General features: G+C 39.4%; 1 protein-coding gene across 1 annotated transcript in view; it reads right to left on the reverse strand.

The window, feature by feature from the left end:
- The window catches only part of TRPM3 (transient receptor potential cation channel, subfamily M, member 3), a 588,224-nt gene that overhangs the window by 256,766 nt on the left and 304,669 nt on the right, over positions 1-26,789 (reverse strand). Inside the window, exon 7 of the mRNA XM_011948911.1 lies at positions 13,253-13,327. Within this exon, the coding sequence (XP_011804301.1) occupies positions 13,253-13,327 (75 nt within the window). The remainder of the gene's footprint in view (positions 1-13,252; positions 13,328-26,789) is intronic.

Here is a 26,789-nt window from a genome sequence, read left to right on the forward strand (position 1 = left end):
AGCTGTGATTGTGCCACTGTGGTTCAGCCTGGGTGATAGAGTGAGATCTTGTCTCTTAAAAAAAAAAAGATAGGTTAAATGACAATGTAATTATTTCCACAGAAATTTTAAAATTATTTATGATAGGAGTAATTTTCTCTTCATCAACTGACCTGTGATGCAAAGTAGACAGATGTGATTTAAATTCTCATGAAATCAGGAATTATACCAAATCCCCAGTGTCTGTGCTCACTGGTTTTCCTGTGGGCTACTGAGATTGCTTCCTGACTGACTTCCCTAATATAACGATCTTCACTTAACTGCTAGCTGTCACTCACAAATACAGTCTTTTTGTAAAAATACAGTGGGTTTTTAGGAAAAGCCCATTGTTTTTAAGAAAAGCCCACTCCTTTAGTGTGATATGGAAGACTCTCCTCCTTGTTCTGCACCCAACCTTCATCTCCCCATCTCCTTCCAGAGTTCTGTCTCCACCTGATCCTATTCTCACCAGAGTATCCTCACCATCTTCCATGCAGGGTGATTTTTAAACTTTCTCTTAGCCACACCAATTTTCGGATGAGTGTCTTTCTTCATTCCTGGTTTCAAGAGGAGGAATTTTTCCTATGTACACCCCTGGACTTTCTCTGCCCCTTTACTCACTTGGCTACCCAGTGAATTTGAAAAGACTAACTGGGTTTGCTCAGCTCTGCTTAGCTCTGCTTCCTCTTGACATCTGCCTGCTTTCAGAGAACCTGAGATCTCCCAGCTCCTTCGGGAACCCAGACCCTGAAGATGTTCACTGGGGTGAGGAGGTGAAGACTCACCATAGGATTCTGCCCAATTTTGGAGCGTCATTAAGCCCACTTGGCCAATAAAACTAAAGTCCCATCTGTTCACTTATCCCCTATAAGTAACTTTCAATGATATCTTGAGTTCCGCCAAGTACTTCTTTTATTTCTCGAATTGGTCAGAACTTGGATGCTGAAAAGGGATACTATTTCTTTCTTTCTTTATTTCTTGAGATAGGGTCTCACTCCATCACCCAGGCCCTGGGGTGCAGTGGCATGATCTTGGCTCACTGCCACCTTGACTTCCCAGGCTCAACCGATCCTCCAACATCAGCCTACAGAGTAGCTAAGACCACAGGCAGGCACCACCACACCCAGCTAATTTCTGTATTTTGTGTAGAGACAGAGTTTTGCCATGTTGCCCAGGCTGGTCTAGAACTCCTGGGCTCAAGTGATCTGCCTGCCTTGACCTCTCAAAGTTTTGGGATTACAGGTGTGAACCACCATGCCAGGGCCCCTGGGGGTACTATTTAACCCCTCAGAGACCCCTAAGTCAAACTTCATAGTTCAGATGTTACCAGTTCCTGAGGCCCTTCCTAACTTCCTCAGCAGGTATTAATTACTCATTACTTTATGATCCCATTTTTTAAAAAGAATGTCTTTTGGTGATTACTGTATTCTGCCTTGCTTTAAGGAGAACTTCCTCTACTTAACTGTAAGTAAACTCATTCTGACAGACTCCCCAGCCCTCTCAGGTAACATTCTGGTTCTTACAGTGCCTCACACTCAAAAGGTAGTTTAAATACATGCTTGTGAAATAAAACAAAAATAAAAAGGTACAATGCTTAGGATCATACCTTAGGACTAGAAGAGATAAAGGGACGGGAGTAACGTGGTAATCATGAAGGGGTTGCTTGTCATACCTCAACACTGTTGGAAGGTATCCTGCCAAAATGGAGATGACAGCCAATTGGGTGGCCTCATGGTGTCCTTTTACAGGCCTTAACTACGGGGTCTCAGCAGTGGTCAGAGACCTAGAGAAGAACATGCTGAGTGCCTTGGGTGGGTGTTTGCATTTCACCTGTCCATCTGGATTACATCTGAAAGAGCCCAGATTCTTAGGGACTTGAACAGCCAATTTCAATTCAGCTGTCCCGCACTTTTAAATTGAAGTCTCACTCTTTCTCAGAATTGAACCCAGCTAAAGTGACAAAGTAGCTCGGCCACCAGGGAGAAAACATTAACAAAGGTTTACATTCTTCCCCTTGCTGGAAGGATGTCTACAAAGCTATGATTTCCTCCAGCTGAAATGAACAGGAACTATATGACTGAAATGGAAACCTAATTCTGTTCCCACTGAGGGGACTGGTATGTTTTCACAGCTCAGATGCTGCAAGCTAGGGATGACCTTCATTCACCACCAAGGTCATTAAAGTAACCATTATCATACATGAGACAAAGGAAAGGCAATGATTCCTCTGGATCTAGTAATGGTATTTCATCCAATTTCTGATCCACACTTGGGAAAAGTGATAAATTGTTACTTGATTATCTGGGCATCTTTTGTGAAAAATAACTTGTTAAGTCTAATCTGATCGAATCTTTACTGTGACTAAATCCTCAGTGAGAAATATGGGTGACAACATTGTGGGGAACCTACTTTCTTCTGGAAAAGGAGTTCCCTCCTTGTTTCCATGTGCAGGGAGCTCCATTTGAATGGCACATCTAGCCTCTTGTCTTTCCTTTACTTCTCTCCACATATAGAATTGAATAACCTGATTGGTGGCTACTATTGCGTTTCTTGATTGGATACAGCTAATCCTGCAGTAATGGGAAAATTAACTTATTTCTTCCTTTCCCTCCAGGGACCAGTGCCAATCAGTCATCTTGGTACAAAATGTCTGCTACAGACCAATCTTTCTTCTCTGGTGGAGTTTCTTAGAGCTGAGGCAGGCCAGCAAATCCATTTGACCCTCACACTAAGTCATTGATTCCAACAACTTCATCATTAATAAAAATGATATCTTGATCTCCACCTGCCTGACTGTGGTGTCTAGCTCTCAATTTGAAGGCTTGATACTTGATTGTATCCAGTCAAGAGTGTGATACAGTTTACTGGGTCTCTCCAAACTCCAACACCATGAACTGCAATGCAGTCATTTCTGTTTCTGACATTCGCTTTGCAGCAGCACTGAACAAACTTGAGCCTCTGGTTCAACTCTGAACATAAACTTTCTTTTTCAAGTACAACTATTACTTTCTCTGAAAGACAATTTTTTCTTGAAGTCCTTAATTTATGCATCTTAGAAACAAAAAACAACTGCAACATGGCAGCATGTTTAAAAAGCTCATTACAAATGGAACTAAAAACAAAGTTGCTTGTGAATTTCTGGGTTGTAGTGGATGATTTAATGTAATGAAGTCCACTGGGCCAATTGAATGTAGATAGTTTATACCTGTCATCCCAGAGTAATTATTCCGGATAAATTAATGTTATTCTCTCTCCCTAAGGAGAAGTAGCCATTGCTGAGCACTGGCTGGGTGTCAGGCACTCAGGCAGGTGGGCTGCGTATCTTAATCTGCTCAACAACCTTCTGATAAAGATATAGTTGACCCTTGAACAACATGGGTTTGAACTGCATGGGGCCACTTGTATGTAGATTTTCTTCTACCTCTGCCACTTCTTGAGGCAGCAAGACCAACCCCTCCTCTTCTTCTTTCTTCTCAGCCTACTCAATATGAAGATGATGAGGATGAAGACCTTCATGATGCCCACTTCTACTTTGTGAAGAGTAATGCATTTTCTTTTCTTCTTCCTTATGATCTTCTTAATATGATTTTCTTTAGCTTACTTTATTGTAAGAATACAGTATGTAATATACAAAATATGTGTTAATTGGTGGTTTATGTTATAGATAAGACGTCTGATCCACAGTGGGCGATTGATGGTATTTTTTTTGAGAAGTCGAAAGTTATGCACGAATTTTTGACGAACCCTCTAAGGGCAGCATTGTTCAAGGGTCGACTGTATTGTCATTTCCACTTTACAGTTAAGGAAACTGAGGCATAAAGGGTAAATTGCAAAATTGACACAACTAATAAGTGTCAGAAATGGGTTTCAAGCAAAGTCCTGTTAGGAAACCTACAGTCTGAATTCTTGATGCTCTACTGAGTTGTCTCTCACTGAGGTGACCATCGAATTTGTCATACAATCAGGACATACATGCAAGTAAAGGGGTCATTATTAATAATTACTCAGGGATAAAAGGTATAAATTAGAGTTATTTAATCCTGAACAAACCAGTATATACAGTCACTCTACCTTGCTCATATCTTCGGGTCTCAAACTGGTTTCTGGTAGCTTTCAAATATAGATATAAATCTCAAATATTTAAAAAGGGACCCGCATTTGTTCATTGTTCCTTCTCTTTCTGGCTTAAAAGGGCCAAGGCTCACTGTTGCCCCTTCCTGTTTCCTGGGATCAAGTTTCTCGCTCTAAATCACAGCTGTTCATTAACAGAGCTATTTCTTTCTCTAGCTACATGGAAATGAAGCTCCAGGGAAGGATTAGATCATTAAGCAAAGGAAAACAGCCGCAATATAGCAGCACCTGCATAAATCTTATAAGGGGAAAATATAAATTGAATTTTTTTTTTTCATGTTCTAGCATATCCTTGATGGTGCTGGAAATAAATCCCTTCTACTTTTCTCTCTTATAAATGAATGCCCCATCCAGAAATGAGATGATGAGGAATGAGGAGACAGTCATGGCCTAGAGACAGGCAATGGGTGCTTTGGGTTCTTAATCACTGGAGTATTTAACCCCATATCCTACTTTGTCCTGTCTGTGAAACAGTTACTTGCTTCTTTCTACTGCTGCCACCAAAGGATCTATTTGATTGCAACATTAGGGGCTAATACCATTATTGTAGAAAGTAGACTATCTTAATGTTATAAATAAGAGAGTGGCACTTTAAGGACTTCTCTTAAAACCCTGATTCTAATGTGCAAAAACTAATTCATTCATTGAAAATTATCCCAATAAAGGGGTGTGTAGAAATCTCCACTTCAAATGTCTCTCAATTTTAGTGTGCATCAGAATTCCCTGAAGGAGGAGCGATTAAAACACCCACACTGCTGGACCCCACCTCCAGGGCTTCTGATCAGCAGGTCTAGAATAAGACCTGAGAATGTGCATTTCAAGGAAGTTTCCAAGCGATGCTATTGTTGATGGTCCCAGGACCCATACTTTGAGAACCAGTGCCCCAGCGTAAAGCAGCAGGGAAAGGAGATTTTTGCCTGTGAAAAGAAGTGAAATCTAACATGTGCTTCCTGGAGCAAATTAATGCAAAAGTCCATGGAATGAGATTGAAATAACCATGAACAATGTTTTTTCCAGAAGTCTATTTTAAAGTCTAAACCAGGCATCAGCAATTTTTTTTTCTGTAACGGGTCAAATAGCAAATATTTTCACCTTTCAGGCCAGATGGACTCTGTTGTAACTACTCAACTCTGTAGTTATAGTGACTATGTTGCAGTAAAGCTTTACTTACAAAAACAGACGATGGCAGGCTGGATTTGGCCCACTAGTTGTAGTTTGTTCACCTCTGGGTTTAATGTGATAAATTACATAAGGAAACGTATATTAGTCTGTTAAGCCTGAGTGTGCCTGTGATCAATAAGAAACTAACCAAGTTGGAAATCTGGCTGTATAAGCCAATCTTTGATGCCTATTTTGGTTGTACAGGATTGATACAATAAGCACTCTTATTATAGAGGCAAAGAGTGGGAGACATGCCCTGTTCTTGCAATTCAGTCCCTAAAACTAGCTGTTTGGGACTATTTGAAAACAAACATGCTACGATTTTACCCTATTTTAACAGGGGTTTCACTGCACTAGTAAAAATTGCCTGGCTATATATTTAGTACCTTTACTATTTGGTGCTTTGCCTAAAAGTAAAGAATATCTTTTCTGTGTAGCGGGCTAATTTATTGAGTTGTTAATTAATTCAGATTTTGTTTTCCATTTGCTTTTCCTTCTTCTCATTTCAAAAGAGGCCACTGGGGTGTCTATTCTCAGGAGAGGTTTGTGCTGCTGGCCAGAGCTGCTAGAGAACAGAACCTGCCTAGAGAACTTTTGTGGGGGGAAAAAAAAAAGTCCTAAGTCTAGCAATTTTCTGAAGGGGAAGAAGAGGAGGGCAAGTGTCTTTGATGGGGGAGAAGTGAGAGCAGATGAGATGTGGAAGAAATGATCTGAACCTTGGACAAGAGGGAAGAAGGGACTCGCAGCATCCCTGACAGTCAGTCCCCAGGTCTCTTCCTGCTTGGCCTGTCAGTAGCATTTGACACAGTTGGCCATTTCATTCCTTCCTCTTGGAAACATACTCTTCACTTTGGCTTCCAGACAGTGTTGAAGGAAACCAGAATATTCCATTCTAAAATATGCCTCTTTGACATAAATATTTTTATGATACAATTTTTTAAAATTGTAGAAAGGGCTGCCTGAGCTCCCCTTTCTTACCTATAGCAAGCCACAACAATTCCTGGAGAGATTCTGCCTTGCCTCTGTTTACCTAAAAGCAGAATTAGAAGACAAAAGGTCTTTCTACCCTCCTCACTCCCACCTCTCCCACCTGAAAACAAGATAGAAGTTCTCTTTGAACAGACCTTTATCACCTCAGAGAGGAGCTAGAGTGAGGACATTTTACTCCCTATCAATTTACCTTCCCACATTTTCCCACCTCTGGGAGCCTAGGACTGCCTTCCTCTCTGCCTTGTCACTTTCCCAAAATGTACTGTTCTGGCCAGGCGCGGTGCCGCACGCCTGTAATCTCAACACTTTGGGAGGCTGAAGTGGGCATATCACTCGAGTCCACTAGTTCGAGATCAGCCTGGCCAACATGGCAAAACCCTAATTCTGCCAAAAAAAAAAAAAAAAAAATTAACTGGGCATGGTGGCAGGCACCTGTAACCCCAGCTGTTTAGGAGGCTAAGGCAGGAGAATCCCTTGAACTCAGGAGGCGGAAGTTCCGCTGAGCTGAGATCGCACCTCTGGGCAACAGAGAAAGACTCCATCTCAAACAAACAAACAAACAAACACCCAAAAAACTATTGTTCTTTGTTGGATATACTATGCAAGTAGACTTCTAAACCACTGCTTTTGAACACATCCCCTGCGTGATGTGAACTGTATGTGTTAATAGTTTGTTTTTCTCTTTTTCTCTCATTATTTTGTTACAGAGGTTTGTCTCAGCTACAAACTTACAAGGGTTAAAGAAAATTCCATTTTCTCCCCTTCAGTTCTCTCTCCCAGTTTCTCTCTTACCTCACTAGCTGCTCCTTCTTCCTCTTTTTTGCTAGTTCCTCCTTGCCTACCTGACGTCTGACAGTAAGACTGTCCCCAAACTCAGTTCTTGGTTGTCCTTCCTCCCCTTCCCTTCCCTTCTCCCCTGATCCTCCCCATGACTCCATTTGAAATTTCGGCTCCTACTCTGCACTCCCTTCTCTGCTTTCTATCTCTCCTTAGCCCTTATCACTATTCAATACACTATATATTTTGCTAATTTTCTATCTCCTCCCCTGCAAATGCAAACTCCATAAAGTTAGGAATTACGCAGGCAACTTGTCTTAGGGGGACTGCTGTGAAGTCCACTGTGGCATGCTGAACCTGAGGCTGCTGAACCCGGCTGGCCAGTGATGCCGGCTGCAGCCAGGGTCCCACTGGCTTTACTTTGGCATGGGAGTTCCAGAGCAACCCACTTTGCAGAGATCAAGCAAGCACAGACAATTAATTTATCAGTGGTTACTTCAGCTGACAAAAGTTAAGAGGCTCTTTCTTAACATTCCAAGTACTCTGTAGGCACAAGAGAAGGAGCATGATCATGAAAGAGAGAGAGAAGAGAGGCAGAGGAAGGAGGAGGGTGGGGTGAGGGAGAGACAGGGGCAGTGGTGCGGGGGGTGGGGTGGTGGAGAAAGAGAGAGAGATAGAGAGAGAGAGAGAGAGACAGAGACAGACCGAGAGACCTAAAAAAGGTTAAGATTGACTTTACCAAAAATGGGGTGGAAAGGGTCTTGGAATTGGGTTTATTTGAATAAAAGAAAATGTTTACCAAGTGACATTTCCTACATACCTAAGTTTATGAACAATAATTCATACACCCTATAAGAGTTCTTATTACTTGAATAAAAAATAAACAAAAGGAAAACAAATCCTGCTTTACATGTGCAAAAATAGAATCTAAGAATGGAAATACAAAGATAAAGTGAACTTTCTACTTCTCCCCAAACTCTTCATGCGGGCACGCCATGTTTAATTGCAGCTCGTTTCTCAGCCTCCCGCAGGATTTTATTCTAAATTCTATCATGCACCAGAGTCAGTGTGCACTTCCTCTGTTCTCCCTCTGGGTGGAAGAAATGCTGCTAATGAGGAAGGGCTCAGCTCAGATTTGTTTGATGACCAGAAAAGCTGACTCTTCAATCTTTTCCTCCCTGTTTTAGCACAGGCACACCTGTTTGTTCACCCTGCCTCGTTCCAGCAGGAATTGCCCAGTACCCCATGTGAACCCAGAGATGCCAAGGCTCCTTAGCCAATGAGAGTTCTTGCTTCCTCTGCCTGCGATTTGGGACTTGAATGTTTGCCTGCTGGGCTGCAGCACGTGAAACTCATTACGCAGCTTTGAAACCTGGCCTCCAACACAGAACGAGAACAGCCTGTTCATGAGGAGAAGAGCTGTTTGTTTCAGCTATGGGTGCCAAAAAAGAAAAAAAAAATCAACTGTTTCCTTATTTGGCCATTTTAGGGCATAAAATCTCTATTTTCCTCCTTTGCCTCAGGGGTTTATGATCTTGAGCTGAGGGTTCAAGGTTGAAAAGTTTTTGGCCAGTGACGGTGGCTCACGCCTGTAATCCCAGCACTTTGGGAGGCTGAGGCAGGCGGATCACAAGGTAAGGAGTTTGAGACCAGCTTGGTCAATATGGTGAAACCCTGTCTCTACTACAAATACAAAAATTAGCTGGGCGTGGTGGTGCACGCCTGTAGTCCCAGCTACTTGGGAGGCTGAGGCAGAAGATTCGCTTGAACTCGGGAGGCAGAGGTTGCAGTGAGCTGAGATCGTGCCACTGCATTCCAGCTGGGCAACGGAGTGAGACTCTGTTGCAAAAAAAAAAAAAAAAAAAAAGTTTCTATTCTGCTAACAGCTATGACAACTATGACAACTTTATTAGTGACATCTGGGAGGACTATTTACAATCATTTCCCAAGCCTATATGAATGATTCTTCAGTTTTACATCTATTAGTTTCAATGACTTGACATGATCTAAATAATACTTTGAAGAGACAGACAAATAATTATAAATCCTAAGAAGAGACTTTGAAGGGTCCTATGATAAAGTCCCTGGTTTTAAGATGATTATCTCAAGCAAATTAAAATCTCAGCTTGCTTTTCTTTAACATCCCCAGGGAATGAAACACCTTATCTTCCCTAAATATATCTCGCTATAAAACTGTTGATCATGGCAGAAAAGTGCTTGGTCAGCATAAGTTTTCCCATTAATTTTATGTGTGTCTAACTTTCTAAAATTAGCATCCTTTTCTACTGAATGGAATGATCCTAATCTGGACTGAAAAGCAACCATGGGCAATTATCATTTTTGAATAAATGGAGGAAAATCAATAGTTATTTCTTTTTCCATGGAAATGGAAATACTGAGGCCATGGTACACTGACTGCTGTGAAATATATATCATTAGACTCTCTAAATTCATAAGATAAAAATGATTTAACAATCATGATTCAACAGGAACACAGTCAGCTTTCTCAGACTAAATGCTTTTATGCCCACGAATTGGAAGTATGCATGATGGTCTTTGCCTGTACATGTTGCTATTTATTTATCCCGAGCCTTCCTATGTCATTAGTGTTTTATGATTTGTCCTTTTTTTTCTATATAGCTTTTTAGTATCTAATCCCTTCTATTACATCTTTGTGTCAGGTTGGAAATCAGAGCTAAAAATAAAGCCAGGGAAATCAAATAGTGATGCTTATAACAATTTATTGAGCACCTACTTGCATAGGCTAGGCACTATGCAAGGTTTTCAGAATGACAACAATGAATAAGACACAGGCTGTGCTCTATAGGATCTCACAATCTACAGAAGATGGGAGACTGTGAAGGTAGATGGGAGACTATGAAGGCTCCATTCTACCAAAAGGAGCTGTACGTGGGAGAGGCTGATATAGAGTGCAGCAAGAGCATGGAGGATGAGGTGAATGTGGGCCCAGGAGGATACCAGGGGATGAGTTGGAGGGATGGGAGTTCTGATAAGATTACAGAGAACAGATGATTTTTAATCTGAGACTTAGAAGAAATGTAGGTTTTGGCCAGGAAGTTAGAGTGAGAAGAGAATGAAATTTTAGCAAATGTCAGAAAGAGACAAAACCACATCCAGTAGGTATATCATTTAAGGGAAACTGCAAGTATCTTGAAATGGGTGGGACATAAGATCTACATGGTGTTATATTAGGTGAAGAAGCTATAAAATCAGATGAAAAATATGAAAGGTAGTTAGTAATGAAATAAGGAAGATATTGGGTTCCATCAAGATAACAGGTTTCTATGTTATGCTAGGAACCTATTGTATCTAACCACCAACAGTAAACTTTGCTGACTTTGAGACCAAAATGCCAGGCAAACATTTGCGACCCAACTCTTTCTAATCTGAAAAGAGAGCTCAGAATTCTTCCCTGAATGTAAAAGTCTAAGAAGTCTTAGAATGGTGGACAGCTCTCCTGTTCAGACCTACTTGTTTACAAGAACTATCCCAGTCCCTGAACAACTAATTCCAATGTAGAAAAGTCTCTTTGCTGAAAAAAGGGAGGTCTTTAGCTTGAATAGGAAAATGGGTGAGATAAACATGACAAGCCAATACCAAGAAACCAGTTTCACTCAAATTTGTTCTGTTCTCTCAAAGTTATTTTTTTGGCTTCATTATTATCTTTATTGACAAAGTAACTTTTCATTAACAAGCATGACAAATATTTCAGTGACACAGCCAACTGTGTCAAGTCGTTTCATAAAATGAAAAAGCAGGGATACAGATTGTGTTGTTTTCGCCACACAAATTATTCCTTAGAGGGAAGACCCTCTAAAAGGCGGGAAAAGCTTTAAACGTGTTTACTTGAGAGCACCTGAAAAATGACGTCATTACAGTCTAAAGTGAACTAATCATCAATTTGGCATTTGTGTTTTGGAAGGCCTTTCGCTTGACTGTTTGAGGCAGTAGAAAGTTTGCGTGATTGGGCTGAACAGATTATAGCACCCACAGAAGGAAATAAGATGTTCTTGATATACAGTCATGTGTTGCATAACGACACTTCGGTCAATGACAGACCACAAATACAATGGTGGTCCCATAAGGTAATAATAGAGCTGAAAAAATCCTATCACCTAGCGACATCTTGATGATCCTGACACTGTGCAGGCCTAGTTTAATGAGTGTGTTTGTGTCTTCACGTTTAAGAAAAAAGTTTAAAAATTAAAAAGATAAAAAATTTTGAGAACAGATAAAAGCTCATAGAATCAGCAAATGAAGAAAATATTTGTGTATAACTGTATAATGTGCTTATGTTTTCAGCTAAGTGTTATTGCAAAATAGCCAAAAAGTTTAAAAAAATTAAAAAGTTTACAAAGTAAAAAAGTTACAGTCAGCTAAGGTGAATTTAGTTCTGAATAAAATTTAAAACATAAATGTAGTATAGCCTAATTATATAGTGTTTATAAAGTTTACAGTAGTGTACAAAAATATTCTAGCACTCACTCAGTGACTCACCCAGAGCAACTTTCAGTCTTGCAAGCACCATTCACGGTAAGTACCCTATTAAGGTATACTATTTGTATCTTTTATACAATGTTTTTACTGTGTGTTTTCTATGTTTAGATACACAAATACTTACCATTGTGTTACAATTGCCTACAGTATTCACTACCACATAGTAACATGCTATACAGGTTTGTAGCCTACAAGCAATAGGCTATACCATATAGCCTAGGTGTGTAGTAGGTTATACCATCCGGGTTTGTATAAGTACACTCCATGATGTTCGTGACAAAATCACCTAATGATTCAATTTCTGAGGATACAGTATCCCCATCGTTAAGCAATGCATGACAATATGTGTAAACTGTCCAGGGGAATCTTCACTTCCTTTTCAAGTTACATGGTTTGGACCCAGAACTATTAGTCTTTGAGAGTATATTTCACTCCTTCCTAATTCAAGAGCTCCCTGGATGAAGTTCTACTATGACCTTTAACATACAGTGTTTCTAATCTCTCTCATGGGACAGTTATGGGCCCAATGATGGAAATTTTCATGTCATGGTTATCCCAATGCATTTGATGATGGTGCAATGATCAAAAAAGATGCCAGTGATGACAATTGAACGTCCCTTTGCCTTCCCAGCCTCCTTCATATATTCTCAGGCATAGGATGACAAAGGGAAGTCCACGAGTCACATGAAGAAAGACTGTAGCCATGGGTACACGATCAGGAGGTCCTCTGCTTGCCTCCATCCCCATGCTCCTCTCCATCACCCTATCCTATGGGTACATGATCAGGAGGTCCTCTGCTTGCGTCTACCCCCACCCTTCTCTCCATCACCCTGACCTATGGGTACACGATCAGGAGGTCCTCTGCTTGCCTCCATCCCCATGCTCCTCTCCATCACCCTGTCCTATGGGTACATGATCAGGAGGTCCTCTGCTTGCCTCCATCCTCATGCTCCTCTCCATCACCCTGTTGTATTTCTTCCTAATGTTGTTTCTCCACCATCTTGCAACTAACCACCATCTTCTTCCCAAAGTTTTGCTTGATGACCCATTCCAACTGAATCAATGCTCAACCTGTATTTGGCACAGAGTTGGTGCTCAGAACAGTTGCTGAATGAAATAATGACCCTCAAACTCTCCAAGGTAACAAAACTTTAGGGGAGCCTTTCTTTTTAATGAGATAATGCTTCCATGTATAGGATGAAAGGAGAAGAAAGTGTTTTGGAATTATGTCAGCCTAGGTTTGCACCCAGCTGTCCCACTAATCGGATTTAAGGCAAGGACTTAACCTCTTGGAGGTGCCATTTATTCAACTGTATAAAAGGAAGAGAATAATCCCTATCTTGAAGGGTTTTTGTGAGTATTAAAAGAGATAGCATATATGAAAATGCCTAGCATAGTACTTGGAACCTAAATAAATGCTTATTCCCTCCTAGTAGTGTCCCAGTAGTGCTGCCAGGCTGTCCTATATGGTATCTTTAGGATGATAAATAATAGGTAGTAACTAATTTCTGGTGTGGTTGAATGTCAGAAGAGATAGAGATAAAACAACAGTTGTAGGGAGTGATATTGTTAGGAAATTGTAAAGGAAATGAAGACCTCTGTAGTTAATTTCTTGGAGTTTAAGAAGAAATTCACATTTTCCGTTAATTATACTTACCAACTGAGTCTAATTGGCAACTACCCCAAAATGAATAAAACAAGCGGGAGTCAAGAGAGAAAAACGGCAGGCATCCTGTCAAAAAATAAAATCTTTGAAATTTCTACACCCTATGGTTGCATACACATTTTATTAAAGCAGATGGATTACCCAATTTATATAAATTTATATATGTGATCGCAACTCAAGTTGCACAGTGAAACCTATGGAGAGCATCACCCAGCCCTTCTGTACCAGTTATATCTTGTCTCATCACTCCTTCAACTGGACAGGTCCTTAAAAATCACAGCCCTTTGCTGGAGGAAGTATCATTCTTTATTCTTTTCCAGCCTAGATAGCTGCTGTGGTGGGGAAAGGGTCAAATGAGTTAATATCTGTTAAGTGCTTGTACTGATGCTTAGAACTTAGTAAAACCTCAAGAAATCTTAGTTGTTGTTACATTAATTATAATGATAATTATGAATCTTCCAATTCTGTGTTTTCCAGGAGAGGATAGGAATTGAATTCTTTCCTTCCCTCCTTTTAATAACATTTTCCTGATTTCTGGAGAAATAAGTGTTCGAGTTTCAAGTGTTTACCTACTTTTGACTTAAAAGAACTATCCATTTAGAGGCTAATCTACCCAGTTTCTTTTCTCTTCTTTTTAAAAGAGGAATTGAAACAAAGCTAACATGTTACTCAGCATGCATAATATTATCTGTTGGACTGATTCTTCTTTCTCTCTCTGGCCAAGGTATAGATATAAATTATATCTACATCTATGACTATATCTACATATCTTCCAAAAAAATCATCAAAACCATTTCAGTATAATTGGTAGGTTTCCTACCAATTTGGCTATTCTTTCCCAAACTGGGAGATAAATTTAATGGTAATATCATAATTCTGGAGTTGCTAAGCAAGCTAGCCTTTAGTCAGATGCCCTCAGAGGAGGACCCCATGAGTTTGAACAGCTCTGCTCTGCCTTCATTTTGTTCCTTCCTTAGAAACAGCATTAAGGGAAGACCCCAAATCCTCAAGTTATGTCTCTAGACCCTAGCTTTCTAGGATCAAGCTAGACTTCGAGAGCAACCTCACTTGTGGCAAATATTGGGAGGTAGGAGTTTGGCAGCTGGTAGCTGGCTGGTGAGAGGCATGTAGGAACTCACCCACTTTTCGTGAAACATCATCATCACTTGGTTATATGTCAGCGCCCATACCCTGGCAAAGTGACCTTCTCATAAGAATGTACTCACTGGGGAAAATGCAAAGCAATATCCCTTGAAGCACAGACTCTAAGGTTTGGTTCCTCTGGATTCTCAATAGTTTGTAAAATGGCCAACCAAGAGCAACTACTGTACATTTTCCAGAAAGTTCCTAATTAGTGTGTTTCTGAGGACATAAATTCGGCTTTTAGGCACATACTCCCCAGGCCATTCTACCACTGTGTATGGCAATTAGACCGCTGGCTTAATACTATCAGCAAAGCTTCAAATAGACAACACCACAAACCCTCCAGGAAATTTAGCATAAGCACTTGTTTACGGAACCAAGCACAACATTGGCTTCGCTATGTCTTTCCTACAGAGTGAATAGCATGCTGGTATTTTCAGCTTATTTTTCTCAATTATCAAACCCTAATGAACAAAAAATTAAGTAACACTTTAGTGAAGGTCAAGCAGGGTGAGATTAGTGGTAATATGGTTAAAAATGGAAATCTCTGGATAGCAGGTATGTGTTACATCCCAAATTGTCTCAAGATTTTCTTAATTACCCTTCAGGACACAATAGAAAAAAAATGGTCTTAAGGGGGAAAATTAGGAATAAAAAGTAAAACTAAGGTAGTGACACAAGGCTGGGCAAAGAAGAGCAGACTAGGAGTGTACAGTTCAGGTTCAGATAAAAGCTCTGCCAAGGTAATTCACATAATGAATTTAGTCAGAACATGTGACTGTGATTTTTCACAAGTGGGTTTCCTATCTGCAAGATGAAAGCAATGAGCTAAGTGATGCTCATTGTCTGAATTCCTGTAGCACTTTGTATTACTAAAGGGCACTTAGCATCTACTGCTTTGCCCTATTCATAATAGCAAATACATGGAATCAACCCAGGTGCTCATCAGTGGTGGACTGGATAAAGAAAATGTGATATATATACACCATGGAATACTATGCAGTCATAAAAAAGAATAAAATCATCATGTCCTTTGTAGCAACACGGATATAGTTGAAGTTGGAGTCATTATCTTAGGCACATTAACATAAAAATGGAAAACCAAATATCACAAGTTCTCACTTATAAGTGGGAGCTAAATCTTGGGTGCACACAAACATAAAGACAGAAATAATAGACATTAGGGACTCCAAAAGGAGGCAAGGGCTGAAAATCTTCCTGTGGAGGACTGTGTTCATTATCTGGGGTGATGGGATCAATAAAAGTCCAAACCTCAGCATCATGCAATATACCCTTGTAACAAACTTGTACATGCACCTCCTGAATCTAAAATAAAAATTAGAAAAAAAAACCACTTGCTGCTTTATAACGCAGCTCTTTGCATACAGAGAGGCCGCAGGGCACAGTGGCTGAGGCAGGCTAAGATGCATACTTCTTGAGTCTGCTATTTACTAGCGGTCTGACCTCGTGCCTCTTTGTGCTTCATTTTCTCACTGGTAAATGGGAGTAATAAAGGTATCCCCTTAAGGGTTGTCATAAGGACTAAATCAGTTATTTTTCGTACATTGTTTAGAATAGCACTCAATCAACACTAGTTATTATTAACTTATTTGTAAGACTAAGCTCTTCAAGTATACAGCTATACCTTATTTATTTTGCTACCCCTACAGTGCCCTGAGCATTACAGATGCACAAGCAAATACAGTAGAGAAAGCACTTAATAAAAAGTACTGTCGGCCGGGAGCGGTGGCTCACGCCAACATTTTGGGAGGCCGAGACGGGCGGATCACGAGGTCAGGAGATCGAGACCATTCTGGCTAATACGGTGAAACCCCGTCTCTACTAAAAATACAAAAAACTAGCCGGGCATGGTGGTGGGCGACTGTAGTCCCAGCTACTCGGGAGGCTGAGGCAGGAGAATGGCGTGAACCCGGGAGGCGGAGCTTGCAGTGAGTGGAGATGGCGCCACTGCACTCCAGCCTGGGCGACAGAGCGAGACTCCTCTCAAAAAAAAAAAAAAAAAAGTACTGTCAAGAGAAAATATAACAGAGAATAGTCACAATTTATTTTAAATGACAGATATTTTGAGTTCTTATTTTTGCCATATCTCAAAAGGCTGAAGAACTTTGACATGTATTTAGCTTCCATATGAGGTGTCTTAGAAGTACAGTGGGGTGGAGTACAGAGAGAAGCACGTTTTTCATGGGGAGCACACAGACAATATTGACCGTGAAACTAGCGGTGAATGAGCTGCACCATAACGGGTGGTAGGACACTGGGGGAAGGGAGCTGGACTTTGGGGTGCCTAGGAACATGATGAAAGAGCACGATGGACAATTTTAGCTCCACTAGATTGTTCTCATGATGTGGATGTAAACATGGGACATTTTCAGTATCTCCAATATAATAGGATATCTGGTTATAGCTAAGAATTGGGAATACACCTAGGCTTTTAGTCATTCGCCAACCCTAAAGGGGGAAGGTAATTTTGATTCTGATTTCAGTCTTTATAAAATGTAAGCATCAAATCTGTTACGTTGGTCTTATCAGTTTTATACACATCCTTTCTATGTGATTTGAGAATATTGTTCTCTCCAATATCCTTAACCAGCCTCTCTTATGTTTCCTGACTAGACTCCTTCCTTTTGTTTTAGAAGGAGTAGAGGATTGCCAGAAGCGAGCAAGAGAAAAGAAGGTATGCCAAACACAGCTGTGGGGGCACTTGACCTAGTGTATATTCATACCCTTGAGGGAGAAAGGTACCAATGCCCAGGCCCTGTGAATAGACTGCTTTCAAAGGTTTTCTTCCCTTCCCTCTCTCTCCCTTCCTCCTTCCCTTCCTCTTTCTCTTCCCCTCCCTTCCTTTCCTTTTTCTTTTTGTTATAAAAGCAATATTTTCTCATTGTGAAAAACATCATCAAGCAATTTTTAAAGGTATAAAGTGAAAAGTGTCACTTCCTGTGTTTCTTCCCCCACCTCAAGTCTCACTCCCTGGAAACTGTAACTAATCAATGTTCACCTGTGTCCTTTCAGGTATTTTTATAAGTATGTATATGCAATTTTAAGATAACATAATGTGATTACACTGAACATACAGTTGTACTGCTGTACAACTTTTAACTTGAGAAAAGAAAAATCACACTCTAGAATATCTTCTATATGAGCCCAACAGAGCTGCTACATTATTCATAATAGTTTCAGAGTATTTCACCGTATGTCGACATATAATTTGTTTAGTTGCCTATTGATGAATCTTTAGGCTATTTCCATTTTATTACTGTAAACAATATTGTAGTAAATATATGTAAAATGAATTCCTAGAAGTAAAATTATGGGGCTAAAGGGTACATACATTTCATATTTAATAGGGGTAGCCAAATTGTCTTCCAAATAAGATTACCCTATTTATGCACTCACAATAAATGTGTGAGTACATATTTCTCTATATACATAATGACACTCAATATTTTTAATCTTTGTCTTTTCCCAATTTGATAGGTTAAAAATAGTTTTAATTTTCATTTATTCAATTATGAATGAGGTTGAGCACTTGTATTTTCTTTCCTATGATCTTCCTGTGGATAGATTTTGCCCACTTTCCTATAAGGATTTTAATACTTTTCTTTTTGATTTGTAGATACTCTCGGCATATTATGGAAATTAGCTCTTTATCATTGTTGTGAATATTTTCTTTGCATTGCCACTTGTCTTTTGCATTTGTTCACTGTATTTTCTAATAGGGTTTTTTTTTTAACATTTAGTTTATTTTTCTACTGAAACTTAGCTTGTGTGAATGAAAAAGTTACAATAGCTATATGAGTTTGATATTATGAAATGGTGGAGGAAAAAGATGTTAAGCCAGAAACTGAGCCAAGAAATTGTTTTATCATCATGTTTATACTATTACTCTGTATACTATGTCATACTATTACTATTATAATCTTATATACATGTTATACTGTTACCTTAATATGTTTATACTATTACATGATGTTTTGATGTAGGTGTGTGTATGTACACATGTTTTACTTGTTAATTAAAAAATAAAAATAAACAAAAACTAAAAAGCAGACTAAATTATTTTATCTTATCATGCTAAGGAAAAGAAGTTGCTTTTTTTCTCTTTGCTGCTTGCAATGCTAAGTTCTAGTACTATAATATATTGAAAAGTTTATCTTTTATCTCCACTACAATGTGAGCTCCATATTGATAGGAGATCTCTCTCTCTCATTTTCTCTCTTGTTCTCTCGCTCTCTCTCAATGTTGTGTCCCTAGTATTTTAAAAAGTGCCTGTCACAAATACGGATTTAATAAATATGAAACACACATACACAAAAGAAATTGTTTTACAAGAGTATAGCGAGAGAAAAGGCAAGGTTTATTTTCAAAGTGCTTGCTTGTGGTTTCACTAAATCTAAGACAACAGATACTCCTAGGCTTTGTTCACTTAACAAGATGGAAACAAAATCTCAGCTGTCTCTATAGAGCTACCATTTAGGTTTCATTGAATAATGCAAGCTAAAATTATAAAAACAAAAACTAACTAGAGTTAGATTCTGTGTATCTTGATCTCTAAAACAAAGTGACCCAGTTCACTATTGATTAAGAGAACTCTAGCTAGTAATTATCTTTTTATAATTGTCGTCAGCAAACACATTCAATTATATATTTACTGGCATTCCGAAGGTTTCAAGAGCCCTTCAGGACTGTCTGTATCTTGCCAAATCATTAGTTATCAATTAGGTGTTATTAAAGTATAAGAATTTCAAGTTAGATAATTGGTATAAGAATCCTTTAAATCCCTCACAAACTCATCTGCTCATCAGAGTCTCCTAAAATGTTTCAACAGAGTCAGACGATAGCTGCTTTCATTCCCTAAGACAAGTCTCTTGTTCTTTTCCCCCAAGAGGGCCAAGACCCAGTTATAACCTTTTTATTTCCAGGATGGATTTGAGAGGCTGGCCAACCTCCATTTTACCGCCTGCTGCCAAGGTTACTGGCATATGTAGATGACATTAGAATTATCTTCCAGGATTCATCTTACAAGCATTAACATCAAGAGTACAGTGTCATAGAAACACTTCTCTTTATTTTTAATATTTTGGAACTTAAAACGTTACCAAATGATGTGTAACAAAATATGTGATAAAGGATCCATTAGGGAATGCAGATGCATTATGCATGGTGCTGCATATGCAACTATTATTTTGAGGCTAAGGGGATCTGTTTAGGTTTGTTAACTTAAAAAGTTAACTAAACCAGGATGGTCTCAAATAATCTATATTTTTTTAGGCAGTTTGTCTCAACCTGATTTCCAGAGCTAGTGCAAGACTTATCACTAAAAAGCTCACAGGTAAAGAGCAAAAGGGCAAGCTATGACTTGCAGCTGCAGGAGCTATTTTTGAGTGAGGTTCTTCAATGAGCACATTAGAATACACAGACATATCTTATTTATGAGTGGCGGATACATTTTATCTCATGTGCCAACTCCAGCCAACTCTTAATGACCATCTGTCTCTCAATATCTAGTCTTCCTTTCCTTCATAGTGATAGGATTTTAGCTGGCTATGTGTTTGTCCAGGATGAAGACTACATATTTCTAATCGCCTTTTAGTAAGGTGTTAGCATGTGACAAAATACTGACACACAAGATGTGAGCTAAAATGGTGTGTGTGACTTCCTCACCGTGCCTTTGAAAGGAAGGGTAGGCCCTCGCCTTGCTCTTTTTTCCTGATTGCTTCTGGCCAGAATGTAGATGTGATGGTAGGCTCCCATGGACCATGCAAACAAGGAGTGCCAGAGCAAAGGAGATGAAATGAGTCCTCACAGGAGTGAGGCACCCACATCAGAGAGGCACTCATGTTCATAGTAACATATGAATAGGAAAAACTCCTGTCTCATTGAAGCATCTATTATTTTGAGTCATTGTTACTGAGGCAGAACCTGTGTCCTAACTAAGGCTATATGGTTATGAACTGTATCGAGACTCAGCGGGGAAAGTGTCATGCTAGGTTGGCAGTGTTGGGTAAGAGACCTGAAGATCTCCTGCCAATCTAATCTCTTACTATATGAATACACAAGTTACTCTAAAATGGAAAGCTCCCCAGAAGAAATTCTCATTAGAAACTCATACATCATACCTCCCTTTTGTCATCTTCCTGTCTCCCCGTGCTACTGCAGACCACCCAGTCATTGGTCTCTGTTTATTTACTATAAATGCAAAGAAATGAGACTTATTTAACCATCATAATAAGAATAAAAATAAATATGTCATATTTCTTATATATTGTTTATTCATACATATAATCTTTAAAAAGAGTTTCCCAGGAAACTACATGTTTATTTCAGTCATGTTGCCATTTCTAAAATATTTTTGGTATCTTTTTGGAACTGTTATATCTCTTATAATAAAGTGAACGGGTCAAGTCACTTAAACTCTTTTTAGAACATTTGTTGTGCACAACATTAACGTCAGTGTTGGCGTCAGAGATATTGGTAAATTTATTGAGGACGTCAGTGGTGCTCGTTAGATAACCTCTGTCAGAGTCCCATGACAAATTGGCTTCAAAATTTAACAAAAGAAAACTACTAATACATATAGGGTTTTTACTATATAGTCCAGGGAAACGAAAGACATATACCTGAAATGGAATGTGAATTTTTGAAAAGCATGATTCATGAATGTATTCATTCACTTAAGATTTATATTAGTCCTCCGGCCTATTTCCAAAATAATTCTCAGTAATTTATAGATTAAATGTTAGAGTTCTCTTTGCATTCAATTTAGTAACTCTTTATTCTGCTAAAACCTTGATTTATTAAACGATATCCTGGGCAATGCCCTCGAGTTAAAAGGCTGTCCAGGGACCCACAGGTAAAGTACCCACATTTCTGGGCCCTTGCCTCTCCCCCAAGTCAGCTAATAACTGTGGATTGTAGGATTTCTCTGAGCGTCAAGGACTCTGACAGGAAGGTGCCCAGCTTTGAGCACATTTCTGGAGTCCCTTAGCCTGAGACATATAAAACAGTGGTTCCTAAAATGGGTGCTGCCGAATTGGAAATTCTGATCTGATTTGCTTCATGAGTTAGTTCTGCCTGTTAAGCAAGTTGCTGTGTCTCTTCCCATGAAAAACGGCCTCCTACAGCTATTACGGAAGAAGGTCAATTCAAGTATATTTAGTTTTCATATATGCCGAGAGCTCTAATACAGACAATGACTTTTGTCCTCATCTGGGAGAGAAGAGGTTTAAGATCCAGTGCAAGTGAAATTAGATATGGGGAAGAACTTCCCAATAGCAAGTGACGTTAGGATTTGAAGGAGGCACCAGGGCTGATGTCCAGCTTGCTGTGGATTTAGGACGCCAGAGGCTTCACAGGTTTGTTAAATACGTATTTTGAATCTCACTGCCATTCGCTAGTAACGTTTCCTCTACATATGTCTTTATACTTGTATAGGCTACCTTATAGAAGGGTGTGGTCCTGCCAAGTGAGGAGAGGGTTATGGGAAAGATTTAGAAAAAAGGAAACTCAGGATAACATGCTCTGAGTAGTGTTTCCTAAGAGATGCTTTTGGTGTCTGGGCCAGGCGATTCTTCATGTGAGACTGTCCTGCATACCGTAGGATGTTAACATTCCTGGCCCCTCTCCCATGCCATTAATAAGCACCAGAAATTGTGACAACCCCAAATCGCATCTCTCACATTTTAAAATGTCTCCTAGGGGAGGCACATAATCAGAGATAAATAGATGTGTTGGTTTAAGAACTTTATAATAAAACATATTTTTGCAGATATTTCCAAATATCAATATCCTCAAATACCAAATTTGATTACATGTTATGAATCCTGCAATCCTTTCTGCTCCTTGTTTACTTAGAAATGCTAAGCCCATTTTGATCTGCTGCTTTAGAGACAGGTACTCTAGGTGGCTTCATCAGATGAGGCCATGCTCAAATGTCAGATATTACTCTATGGTAAAGAAAAAAACGGAGCTTCAAATTCTCCCCCAAGCAAACTTTAAAAGTAGCAAAAGCACTGGTTATGGAAATCTAAGCCTACCCAGACACTCTATCAATTAATATTGCAAAATAGGTATACCTATAAGGTCTGCCATGGGGAAATAATCCCTTAGACTAGATTACATATGACATAGATTTCACTTTCAAGTAGGGAGATAACAAAGTCAGAAAATTCTAGCCTCGTAATGAAATTTCCTATACCCAAGGTTGATGTTCACAATCTAATTAGATGTGCAATCCAAATAAAGTGTCCATTTAGCCTAACCTAAAATATAATTCAAAGACAAAGGAATAACACCCCAATCAAATGCAGCCTGAAAAGAACTAGATTTCTGTCCTCTTCTAATCTTTTTGAATAAAATGGCAAATTACAAGAAAAAAATGTGATGTTGACTTGAATCTAATATTTCAAGATATAGTCTGGGTCAATTCATATTCAGCTCAAGTTCCTACACCTGCAACAAGTAGAGTACTCAACAATCCTACTGCCATTTATGTATCGAAGACACTGATGCAGCTTGGATTTTTAAAGAAAGCTGAAATTTTCTCTATTATTCTGTGTTTACTGAGACAGGAGGGACAACTACAGTTTAGAATATATTTCTTATTGCTGCAGTGACTATTAAATTACTCTGTAACAAATAATAGAGGCGTAGTGATAAGTAGCAGAATCTAATTTTGAGCCTCCACTTTTCCCTTTGAACCTTTCTGTAACTAAAGAGAGTATAAGACTTCTCTTAAACAAGCAGAGCCAGGTTATGATTTGTTATAAGACATTTGTTTGTTTGTTTGTTTGTTTTTTGTTTTTGAGACAGAGTCTCACTCTTGTTGCCCAGGCTGGAGTGCAATGGCGAATTCCTGACCTCAGGTGATCTGCCCACCTTGGCCTCCCAAAGTGCTAGGATTACAGGTGTGAGCCACTGCGCCGAGCCTGTTATAAGACATTCTGATGAATACCTTGGGCTCTGCTGGGCTTTGAGGGAGAGGGTTCAAGTCTCCGGTTGGAACCTATGGCAGTGAGGCTGGGTAGACATGGCACATGGCACTGAACCACCAAGAAGGCACGAGAGGAATCAATGTTTTTGAACTGCCACATAACAGAATGATATGTTGATTCCTTTAATCACAACTCACTGTGAGGAATTGTTATCCCTAGTTTACAGATGGAGAAACAAAGTCAAATACAGTAACTTGCCCAAGGTCACAGAACCATGACGATCTCAACTCCCAGGCTACCTGCCACTGTTACTTTACGCCACTAGCAACAGGCAAAGACTTCCCCTTCTCCCAAAAGTTATACTCTTTCCTTTAAACCTTTAAAAGAAAGTCACAATTGCTGAAGATTTTTCTAATCTTGAATTCTAAGAATTGCAATGTAATATTCATTTTAAATAGGTTTTGGCTAGCTGAAAGTTGAATTTGCAACTAGAAAAGATGATTGTTAAATCTCTAAGATAAATTTCAGCATGCAATAGTGCATTTCTTAATTTTTACTTTTTGAAAGAATTGTTAAAAAATTCTTAGACCAATATTTGCCATGATGCTGCTACTGAGTTAAGGAAATATTTTAAGATCTAGCCTGTGTGTGGTCAACATTGGCTTAAAAATGCTTTTGTACTGAAATATTTATAAAAGAAATGATACGCTGTCTGGATTTCCTTCAAAATTATTCAGAGGAGGAAGTAGGTGGGTGTATGGATAGAGAAAACAAGATTGGCTAAGGGCTGATAAATGTAGAGGCTGGATGATAGCTATGGGGTTGTTATAATAACATTCCTCAATAATAACAATTTTATAAGAATTTTAAATTCTTATCAGGATACATAGATGCTACTTTCTGGAGTAGTCCCTTGGTATCCACTCTTTAAACTAATACATGTTTATTGAGCAGCTACTATGTTTCCAGCAATATCTTAAGTTGGTCTTAACTTATGTAAATATCTTAACTTATGTAAATATCTCAACAGTAAAATAAATATTAAAAATTATTTATGAACCTGTTTACTTAAACACTTTAAAGGTGTGGGTCACTTTTGATAATTTACTTAACCATCTCTCTGTACATCAATCTACTCTCGATTAATGACTTGATGTTCTTTTAAATGTCAGGCATAACATTTTTTTCATTCATAGACACTAATGGTACTTCAGGGATACAGATATATAGAGAATAAATCAGTTCCTTTTTCTTGCCTCTCATCTCTGTTTCCTACTTGCCAGGTAAAATCCCAGATTGATGACTATTCTATCACTGTAACTGAACATGGCTGGAAAAAAACCATACAACTCTGATGATTCATGCTGCTTTAAATTTACAACCGCAAATACCAACTGTGCTGCATGAGAATTCCACATTTCCCTAGTCTGTTCATTCTCCCAGTCTCTAAACTGACTGTAGTTGTTTTGTGTCTCTAATCTTCAACACCTTCTCCTCTTTCACACTCCTAGCCAATAACCTCCTGTATTATTTTATATAGATATAGAAGCTATGTTTAGAGAATCACCTTATCTTTCCACCAGAAAGTGTCCCATCCAACCCACATCTGTGCCCATAATACTCTGCTTTTCCTCCTGTTCTTTCTTTGTGCATGTTCTTTATTTCTGCGTGGAATCTCACCCCTTCTCAAAAACTTTGTACAAATTCCCTAGAGACTAGTCCTCAGCCCCTTTCTTTTCGGTAAACACTTACTCCTTAGGGGCTTTCATGTCATCCCATTGTTTTAAGGATACATTGGTGTCTCAAAGGATGACCATGCATCACCCTTGAAGTGTCTGTTCCTTACCCTGAATGCTCAACTCAATAGCAAGCCCTCTTGAGCTCTGTTTTCAAAATATATCTTAGGACAAAGATTTTATAATGCCATTTATATGAAGTACCGAAAATAGACAAATGCATAAAGATAGAAAGTAGAAGGGTGGCTACTAGGAGTTGTGGGGAAGGGGTAATGAGTAATGGGGAGTTAGTGTTTCATGAGTACAGAGTTACAGTTTGGAATGGTGAAAACGTTCTGGAGATGAATGGTGGTGATTGTTGCACAAAAACGATGTGAATGTATTTAATGAAACTGAATTGCACACTTAAAAATCGTTAAAATGGTAAATTCTAGGTTATGTATATTTATTTTACCACAATTTCAAAAACAAAGCTTTGTCTTCTGTGTGTGTGCCTGTGTGTGTGTGTGTTCCCCAAAGTAAGTCCCCTGGTATCTGGGTCTGTGCCTCTCTCCTACTTTGTACCCCAGACTTCTCCCTGACTGCATGCTTGCTTGTCAATGTGCCCATGTGTCACCACCTGCCTTGATAATCTAGCAAGGGACCGGTGTTTTCATGAATGGGATGTGATGTGTCCCTGACAATCTACCCAAAAACTGGCATCTGATGGCGGCTTCTCCAGCATCTCTGCCATCCTGACCATCTGCCATGGCCTGCTCTTCAGCTCTGCACTGCTGGGCTCTTCTCCTCACAGAGGCTAGGCTGCTGTCCATGAGCCTCTCTGGGCTTCCCCTGCAGTGCTCCCCCACCCCCATGCAGACACACACACACACACACATAGACACAAACTCCAACCACTTTCTACTACCTCCACTGCTGCCATCCTTTTTCAAATCAGTTACCTCTCACCTGCCTTATTGCAATAGCCTCCTGAAGGCATTTCCTTGTTTTTCATCTTGCTCTCTATCTCAATCTAATCTCTACGTACAATAGCAGAGTGATGTTTTAAATAATAAGAGAGATCCTGTAATGTCCCAGATCCAATCTTGGTTAGAATAAGCTCCAACTCTTTACCAAGCTTTCCCTGCTCCTCACTGAACACCTGGTGGCTTAGTTCCTGCTTTCACTCTCCAGAGAATGCTCTTTCACAGCCGGCCGCTCACTTCATTCAGGTTGTTGCCTGAATGATACCTCCTCACAGAAGCCATTCCTGATCACCTAATGGAAACTATCCTCTCAATGCACACATGTGCACGCACACAAGTGCACAGATAGATGCCTTACTCTGCTTTATTTTTCTCGAAAGCACTTTTTAAAAACTATCGGCCACCACACAGTTAGTCGTTTTCTTACTTATTACTCTGGTTGCCCCCTTGATGTAAGCTCAATGAATTGTTCATTGCTGCTTTTCTAGATCTTAACCATGACTGCTACTTAGTAGGAATTCAGTAAGTATTAATTTACTAAAGAAATGACTGAAATTGTTCCTTGCATATTAAATTTGAAGTTTAAAAAACAGCAGACAGGAGAGCATTGTGAGGCAGGTAACTGCTCATGTCTGAAAGGCTTCTCTTTTATAAACAAAGCCCGTCGCTAGCTGATGATGATGCTTCAGTCCTGACTGTTGGCTGTAGGAACGCACGGGGGAGGAGGGAC

Source organism: Colobus angolensis, unplaced genomic scaffold, assembly GCF_000951035.1.
Source record: "Colobus angolensis palliatus isolate OR3802 unplaced genomic scaffold, Cang.pa_1.0 Scaffold286, whole genome shotgun sequence".
In the NCBI taxonomy this organism is placed as follows: domain Eukaryota; kingdom Metazoa; phylum Chordata; class Mammalia; order Primates; family Cercopithecidae; genus Colobus; species Colobus angolensis.